This window comes from Callionymus lyra, chromosome 18 (assembly GCF_982586985.1).
Source record: "Callionymus lyra chromosome 18, fCalLyr1.hap1.1, whole genome shotgun sequence".
NCBI lineage: Eukaryota > Metazoa > Chordata > Actinopteri > Syngnathiformes > Callionymidae > Callionymus > Callionymus lyra.
The window spans coordinates 4,318,270-4,327,474 of record NC_141835.1 but is presented as its reverse complement, the minus strand read 5'-3'; the positions used below and the strand labels follow the sequence as shown (position 1 = coordinate 4,327,474).

Genomic DNA, 9,205 nt, shown 5'->3' with positions numbered 1-9,205 from the left:
ATCAAAATAAAAGTTGTTTTTATTTTAAATAAAGTTACTTCGATCAAAGGAAAAGTTGTTTTTATTTTAAATAAAGTTACTTCGATCAAAATAAAAGTTGTTTTTATTTTAAATAAAGTTACTTCGATCAAAATAAAAGTTGTTTTTATTTTAAATAAAGTTACTTCGATCAAAATAAAAGTTGTTTTTATTTTGAATAAAGTTACTTTGATCAAAATAAAAGTTGTTTTTATTTTAAATAAAGTTACTTCGATCAAAATAAAAGTTGTTTTTATTTTAAATAAAGTTACTTCGATCAAAATAAAAGTAGTTTTTATTTTAAATAAAGTTACTTCGATCAAAATAAAAGTTGTTTTTATTTTAAATAAAGTTACTTCGATCAAAATAAAAGTTGTTTTTATTTTAAATAAAGTTACTTCGATCAAAATAAAAGTTGGTTTTATTTTAAATAAAGTTACTTCGATCAAAGGAAAAGTTGTTTTTATTTTAAATAAAGTTACTTCGATCAAAATAAAAGTTGTTTTTATTTTAAATAAAGTTACTTCGATCAAAATAAAAGTTGTTTTTATTTTAAATAAAGTTACTTCGATCAAAATAAAAGTTGTTTTTATTTTAAATAAAGTTACTTCGATCAAAGGAAAAGTTGTTTTTATTTTAAATAAAGTTACTTCGATCAAAATAAAAGTTGTTTTTATTTTAAATAAAGTTACTTCGATCAAAGGAAAAGTTGTTTTTATTTTAAATAAAGTTACTTCGATCAAAATAAAAGTTGTTTTTATTTTAAATAAAGTTACTTCGATCAAAAGAAAAGTTGTTTTTATTTTAAATAAAGTTACTTCGATCAAAATAAAAGTTGTTTTTATTTTAAATAAAGTTACTTCGATCAAAATAAAAGTTGTTTTTATTTTAAATAAAGTTACTTCGATCAAAAGAAAAGTTGTTTTTATTTTAAATAAAGTTACTTCGATCAAAATAAAAGTTGTTTTTATTTTAAATAAAGTTACTTCGATCAAAATAAAAGTTGTTTTTATTTTAAATGAAGTTACTTCGATCAAAATAAAAGTTGTTTTTATTTTAAATAAAGTTACTTCGATCAAAATAAAAGTTGTTTTTATTTTAAATAAAGTTACTTCGATCAAAATAAAAGTTGGTTTTATTTTAAATAAAGTTACTTCGATCAAAATAAAAGTTGTTTTTATTTTAAATAAAGTTACTTCGATCAAAATAAAAGTTGGTTTTATTTTAAATAAAGTTACTTCGATCAAAATAAAAGTTGTTTTTATTTTAAATAAAGTTACTTCGATCAAAATAAAAGTTGTTTTTATTTTAAATAAAGTTACTTCGATCAAAATAAAAGTTGTTTTTATTTTAAATAAAGTTACTTCGATCAAAAGAAAAGTTGTTTTTATTTTAAATAAAGTTACTTCGATCAAAAGAAAAGTTGTTTTTATTTTAAATAAAGTTACTTCGATCAAAATAAAAGTTGTTTTTATTTTAAATAAAGTTACTTCGATCAAAATAAAAGTTGTTTTTATTTTAAATAAAGTTACTTCGATCAAAATAAAAGTTGTTTTTATTTTAAATAAAGTTACTTCGATCAAAATAAAAGTTGTTTTTATTTTAAATAAAGTTACTTCGATCAAAATAAAAGTTGTTTTTATTTTAAATAAAGTTACTTCGATCAAAGGAAAAGTTGTTTTTATTTTAAATAAAGTTACTTCGATCAAAATAAAAGTTGTTTTTATTTTAAATAAAGTTACTTCGATCAAAATAAAAGTTGTTTTTATTTTAAATAAAGTTACTTCGATCAAAATAAAAGTTGTTTTTATTTTTAAATAAAGTTACTTCGATCAAAATAAAAGTTGTTTTTATTTTAAATAAAGTTACTTCGATCAAAATAAAAGTTGTTTTTATTTTAAATAAAGTTACTTCGATCAAAATAAAAGTTGTTTTTATTTTAAATAAAGTTACTTCGATCAAAATAAAAGTTGTTTTTATTTTAAATAAAGTTACTTCGATCAAAGGAAAAGTAGTTTTTATTTTAAATAAAGTTACTTTGATAAAAAGAAAAGTTGTTTTTATTTTAAATAAAGTTACTTCGATCAAAATAAAAGTTGTTTTTATTTTAAATAAAGTTACTTCGATCAAAATAAAAGTTGTTTTTATTTTAAATAAAGTTACTTTGATCAAAATAAAAGTTGTTTTTATTTTAAATAAAGTTACTTCGATCAAAATAAAAGTTGTTTTTATTTTAAATAAAGTTACTTCGATCAAAAGAAAAGTTGTTTTTATTTTAAATAAAGTTACTTCGATCAAAATAAAAGTTGTTTTTATTTTAAATAAAGTTACTTCGATCAAAGGAAAAGTTGTTTTTATTTTAAATAAAGTTACTTCGATCAAAGGAAAAGTTGTTTTTATTTTAAATAAAGTTACTTCGATCAAAGGAAAAGTTGTTTTTATTTTAAATAAAGTTACTTCGATCAAAGGAAAAGTTGTTTTTATTTTAAATAAAGTTACTTCGATCAAAATAAAAGTTGTTTTTATTTTAAATAAAGTTACTTCGATCAAAAGAAAAGTTTTTATTTTAAATAAAGTTACTTCGATCAAAATAAAAGTTGTTTTTATTTTAAATAAAGTTACTTCGATCAAAATAAAAGTTGTTTTTATTTTAAATAAAGTTACTTCGATCAAAGGAAAAGTTGTTTTTATTTTAAATAAAGTTACTTCGATCAAAATAAAAGTTGTTTTTATTTTAAATAAAGTTACTTCGATCAAAATAAAAGTTGTTTTTATTTTAAATAAAGTTACTTCGATCAAAATAAAAGTTGTTTTTATTTTAAATAAAGTTACTTCGATCAAAGGAAAAGTTGTTTTTATTTTAAATAAAGTTACTTCGATCAAAATAAAAGTTGTTTTTATTTTAAATAAAGTTACTTCGATCAAAATAAAAGTTGTTTTTATTTTTAAATAAAGTTACTTCGATCAAAATAAAAGTTGTTTTTATTTTAAATAAAGTTACTTCGATCAAAAGAAAAGTTGTTTTTATTTTAAATAAAGTTACTTTGATCAAAATAAAAGTTGTTTTTATTTTAAATAAAGTTACTTCGATCAAAATAAAAGTTGTTTTTATTTTAAATAAAGTTACTTCGATCAAAGGAAAAGTTGGTTTTATTTTAAATAAAGTTACTTCGATCAAAATAAAAGTTGTTTTTATTTTAAATAAAGTTACTTCGATCAAAAGAAAAGTTGTTTTTATTTTAAATAAAGTTACTTTGATCAAAATAAAAGTTGTTTTTATTTTAAATAAAGTTACTTCGATCAAAATAAAAGTTGTTTTTATTTTAAATAAAGTTACTTCGATCAAAGGAAAAGTTGGTTTTATTTTAAATAAAGTTACTTCGATCAAAATAAAAGTTGGTTTTATTTTAAATAAAGTTACTTCGATCAAAGGAAAAGTTGGTTTTATTTTAAATAAAGTTACTTCGATCAAAATAAAAGTTGGTTTTATTTTAAATAAAGTTACTTCGATCAAAGGAAAAGTTGCTTCAATCCTAAATAAATGTTCTTTAAAGTTATATTAAATAAAAAACAGTAACTTCAGGTAAAAGAAAAGTGGTTTCAATTAAAAATATATATTTTCAATGTAGAAAAAATGTTGCTTCTATCAAAAATAAATGTTCCTTCAATTAAAAAGAGAAAATAGTTATAATAGTAATTATATAAATAAATAAAATAAAAGTTGTTTTAATCAAAAATAAATGTTTCTTCAAAAAGAAAAAATGCTTTCATTTAAAAAAGGGTAATTAAATAAAAAACATTTTTTTGCTTCTATCAAAAGTAAATGTTCTTTATATTAAAAAGAAAAAATAGCTTTAATTTGTTTTCAGTCACTTTTACCAAAAGAAAAGTTGCTTCAACTAAAAAAATATAATTTTGTAAATAAGTTACTTCAAACAGAAGAAAAGTGAACTAAATTAAAAAAAAAAGGTAAATCAAAAGATACTGTAGATCAATCAAAATAAAAAGTATTTTCAATTTAAAACAATTTGAAACGGTTTTCTTTGATCAAATAAACAAATCTACAACCGTCTTCTTCTACAACTCATAATTTATTTAATTAATTTATTATTGTTATTATCTTTAATATCTTGTATTATGTTTTTATCACTAAAAGTTGTCAAACATGTGCTTCATAAACTAATATAATGAAAATAACTCTGTTAATAAATGTTTAATGGTGTCATGAAGGTCAATAAAAACATGTAAAAACAGACACAATCGAAGGTTAAATAAATAAAGTCTGAAACACAGGAAGTGTTTCGTGTTCAAAAGGTCACTTGAATATTTGACTTCAGGGTTTTTCAAATTTCTCGTCTTTACACAAGAAAACAAAGTTCAACTCGGAACAAAAGTGCATTTTTCTGTTTGAGGAAATATTTACAATTAAAAAATAACTTTGCACTTTTACAAAGAAGATACACTTTGTTGCTCGAGCTTCACTCGTCTGGGAGGTTTCTTGAATCAAAGTCACATGATTGACAGACGTTTTTGATCAGATGTCATCAGAGGTTCCGTCACTGTCTGTGGTGAGACACTGTGGTGTTCAGGCTGGAGATCTTCTCCTCCGGCAGGAGGTTCATCTTCTCCTCCAGCAGGAAGTTCATCTTCTCCTCCTGCAGGAAGTTCATCTTCTCCTCCAGCAGGAGGTTCATCTTCTCCTCCTGCAGGAAGTTCATCTTCTCCTCCTGCAGGAAGTTCATCTTCTCCTCCTGCAAGAAGTTCATCTTCTCCTCCTGCAGGAAGTTCATCTTCTCCTCCAGCAGGAAGTTCATCTTCTCCTCCAGCAGGAAGTTAATCTTCTCCTCCAGCAGGAAGTTCATCTTCTCCTCCTGCATGAAGTTCATCTTCTCCTCCAGCAGGAAGTTCATCTTCTCCTCCAGCAGGAAGTTCATCTTCTCTTCCTGCAGGAAGTTCATCTTCTCCTCCTGCAGGAAGTTCATCTTCTCCTCCAGCAGGAGGTTCATCTTCTCCTCCAGCAGGAAGTTCATCTTCTCCTCCAGCAGGAGGTTCATCTTCTCCTCCTGCAGGAAGTTCATCTTCTCCTCCTGCAGAAGGTTCATCTTCTCCTCCAGCAGGAAGTTCATCTTCTCCTCCTGCAGGAAGTTCATCTTCTCCTCCTGCAGGAAGTTCATCTTCTCTTCCTGCATGAAGTTCATCTTCTCCTCCAGCAGGAAGTTCATCTTCTCCGTCACTGGCTGTGGTGAGACATCAGGGACAGGTTGACGGGGTTCAGTCGACGGACGATCTTGTTCAGGCTGGAGATCTTCTCCTCCAGCAGGAAGTTCATCTTCTCCTCCTGCAGGAAGTTAATCTTCTCCGTCACTGGCTGTGGTGAGACATCAAGGACAGGTTGACGGGGTTCAGTCGACGGAGGATCTTGTTCAGGCTGGAGATCTTCTCCTCCAGCAGGAAGTTCATCTTCTCCGTCCTCTTCAGCCGCTGCTCCGTGGCCTCCAGGACCTTCAGCAACTTGGTGTTCTCGGCGTAGAGGTCGCTGACCAGAGCGCCGGCCTGACCGTTCTGCTGAACCTGCAGAGGAACCAGACGTCACCATTGTTTCTTGTTTTTTATTCAGTCGCTGAGAGTCTGGAGGTCAATCAGTGAGAAGATACAGAACATTTCAAAAGTTGAATTTGTTTCTCAATTTTCATTATTTTGAATAATTGAATTCAATAATTCGTATATTGACAGTTAACATTTTTATTAATTAATTAAAAATATATATATATATAAATATATGCTCACTGTGATTTGCTGGGACTTATATTTATATTATAATTAAAATAAATAAATACAATTTTTTTTTTATATACATAAAGTTTAATATTCTAATTCAAATAATCAAAAAACAACATTTCTAAATTCAAAAGGTTTCAATTCGTAGCCTTTGAAATTCAATATAAAATGTTGTGTGTACCTGATTGTGTGTTTTTTTTACATGGTCACATGATCGTCATCGCGTCACATGATTGGCGGCTAATTTCCATCAAGTAGCTCAGTGCTCTATTGGTAATGTCTGGTGACATTTGTATATTGAATTCAAAAGGCAATTGATAAGACAATATTTAATTTAGAAAATGTATTTTTTGATTATTGTGTTTATGATATAAAACTATATGTAAAATATATTTAAAAATATAATAAAATAGTTAAAAAAAATTCAATCCATCAACATAGAAATATAACATTTTAATTATTCAAAATTAAATGTGCAAAAACATCTCAATAAACATTTGAAATGTTCATGTTATCTTCTGATGACGCTGAAGTGTTTTAACATATACTCTTGATTCTTGGGCACCGTGACTGAGAACTTGAGGCAGTATTTATGTAAAAGTATCGTCGTTGCGCTGGAAGGAAGTCACGTCTCCACCCAAACTGGTCTTCAGTTAGAAGTTAGCTTAAGTTAATGTGAGATCCTGTTCCTCAGCGTCAAACATGATTATTAATCAGTTTAATCCAACACTCAAGGTCATGTTCATGTAAAAAATGTCCAGTTTGTTTCCGTTTTCTATTGTACTTTGATTTGTTTTGTTATTTAATCATGTTTATTTGCTCTCGTTTGTCTTTTTTTCTTTTGAAAACCCCCAGAAACGACGGTTTATGTCGTTAAAACTATCTTCGTGTTGCAGTGACTGACCTGCTCGTTCAGCTGCGCTACTTTCTCTCTGAGCATGACTTTGACGTTCAACAGCGACTTCTCCATCTCCTTCAGGCGACTCTCTCTCCTGCCGCGCTCTCGCTCGTCCTGGCGAAACAGATCCGGCGTCAGAACCGACGTCAGAACCGGCGTCAGAACCGGCGTCAGAACCGGCGTCAGAACCGGCGCTCGCCACACAAACCAACCAGACCCGGGAGTTAAGAAAGTCAGAGCTTTATTCATCTGGATCATTTCAACACGGACGACAAAAGACGCTAAAAAAAACACTTTAAATTAAAAATAAATAGGTATTAAAAATAACCACATGTTTGGCTACGAAAATAATAAATAAAACAAACGCTAGCACGAACATAAATAATAAAAATAAAATATATTAATTGATTATTCTAACATTAAATATCACTTTGGTGACGAGAACATAAAAGACACAAACAAGAAGAAACATTCAGGTTGTTAGTTAAACAAGGAAGTAGAAGAAGAAGAAGATTATCAGAGACAACAACGTCTCCATCTTTACGACATTAAACATCAAAGTTACGACAGAAACTCTGACGTTAAGTTTCTTGTTCAAGATACGTTTGTCATTTATCAAATGAGTGGATTCTCAACACGATGCGTTCTTCCGCCCCCTAGAGGCGGAGCAGCGCTACAGCATCCTACGGAACGGTGGCTACGCTCGAGCAGAGACACGTGAGATGGTTTCAGAAGATCAAGCAGCAGTTTTGGAGCAGAAGCAGAAGAAGGAAGCAGGAGAAGCAAAGACGCCGCCGCTACAATCCGCCGCTACAATCCGCCGCTACAATCCGCCGCTACAATCCGCCGCTACAATCCGCCGATGCGCCGGTAGCTGTCGCCGTGAGCTGCTCGCTGCTCCGGCGCCGCCGCCTGGACAGAGAAGGACGGTTCACTTGACCAGAACCTCGTGGTTCCTGCGACCAGAACCAGGAGCTACTTCTAAGGTGTCCTACCATCACACCAACAACACAGTGACTTAATGAAACTCTACGTTCCTCGAGAGAAAAAACTAAAGGAGAATCAAGATAAATAGTTTAAATATGATGAAAACAGAAGAAAACAACGTCATTAACAAATACACAATAAAAATATTTATAATTGTGGCATTAAAAATCTGTTGATACGATACTATATATAGTGATACTGTAGTAAGTATATAAGTTCATTTGTTTTCCAACCAAAATATGTCCTAAAAGCTGCTGGACTCACTGTATCCTCTCGTCCTCAGTTGTCGCCGACCGATTATTATTGTTTTTTTTACCATCATTACCGAGCATGTAATGACTGCTGCCATCTAGCGGCCGGACGTTTAATTGCAACACAAAAATAAAAAAGCTCAGCGAATGTAAATTGTTATTTAAAAAATATATAATTATTTACGCACTTGAAAATTTTTTATTAACCATAAAATAAGTTTTGAAAATTAAAATATACTTTGAAATTGATGCAGTGCTGTTCAATATCAATTAAGGGTTTGTATTAGCAAGAATCTGTTGATAAGATATGTATCACGATACAGAGTCAACGATACACTATATTGTGATATATAGTGAAAGTGTAGTAACAAGTATATATGTGTAGTATTGTCCAGTACTTGACTCTGGTGTTGTGATAGTGTAGTAACAAGTATATATGTGTAGTATTGTCCAGTACTTGACTCTGGTGTTGTGATAGTGTAGTAACAAGTATATATGTGTAGTATTGTCCAGTACTTGACTCTGGTGTTGTGATAGTGTAGTAACAAGTATATATGTGTAGTATTGTCCAGTACTTGACTCTGGTGTTGTGATAGTGTAGTAACAAGTATATATGTGTAGTATTGTCCAGTACTTGACTCTGGTGTTGTAGTATTTACAGACCACATGACTCTTGACGAAGTCGTAACTACTTTCATTTGTTTTCAAACCAAAATATGTCCAAACATCAGCATTAAAGAGTCAACTGCATCCTCTTGTCCTCAGTCATCAACAGGATTTTATGTAATTCTGGCTGTGAATATTTTAATTTTAATTGTAAATAAAAAAAATAAATGATAATAATAAAAAAATAAAATAAAAATAAATAAATAAAAAAAATATATATATATATATAATAATATTTGATGTTCTACTCTGTCCTCACAAGGGCCACGTAAACATGGTGAAAGGTCCCCATGTGGCCCCCGGGAACCAATCAGAGGAAACTAGTCTGGACGGACGACGACGAAGCCACGAGACGTCATGAGCAGCGACGACGTCAAACACGCAGCAGCAGAGAAAACACACCAGAGACGAGCAGGTGACACTAAATAAACACCAAACCCTGAAAACAAACAAGATGCCGGCGCTGAAGTGGCTCAGACTTGTTGAGTCACAGGTGAAGAAGAAGAAGAAGAAGAAGAAGAAGAGACAACGAAGAGAGAAGTTAAAGTTCAAGATTAAACACTGCGATAAATCCACTTTATGACTCGCCATTTTATCGTTTTAAAAT

At 29.6% G+C, this 9,205-nt stretch overlaps 1 protein-coding gene across 1 annotated transcript in view; it reads right to left on the bottom strand.

Moving 5' to 3' along the window:
- Positions 1 to 5,347: 5,347 nt before the first annotated feature.
- The window catches only part of nin (ninein (GSK3B interacting protein)), a 37,014-nt gene continuing 33,156 nt past the window's right edge, over positions 5,348 to 9,205 (bottom strand). Inside the window, exons 27-28 of the mRNA XM_087780388.1 lie at positions 6,701 to 6,808; positions 5,348 to 5,589 (exon numbers count right to left, since the gene is read on the bottom strand). Coding sequence (XP_087636514.1) covers positions 5,380 to 5,589; positions 6,701 to 6,808 — 318 coding nt within the window. The 3' untranslated portion in view covers positions 5,348 to 5,379. The remainder of the gene's footprint in view (positions 5,590 to 6,700; positions 6,809 to 9,205) is intronic.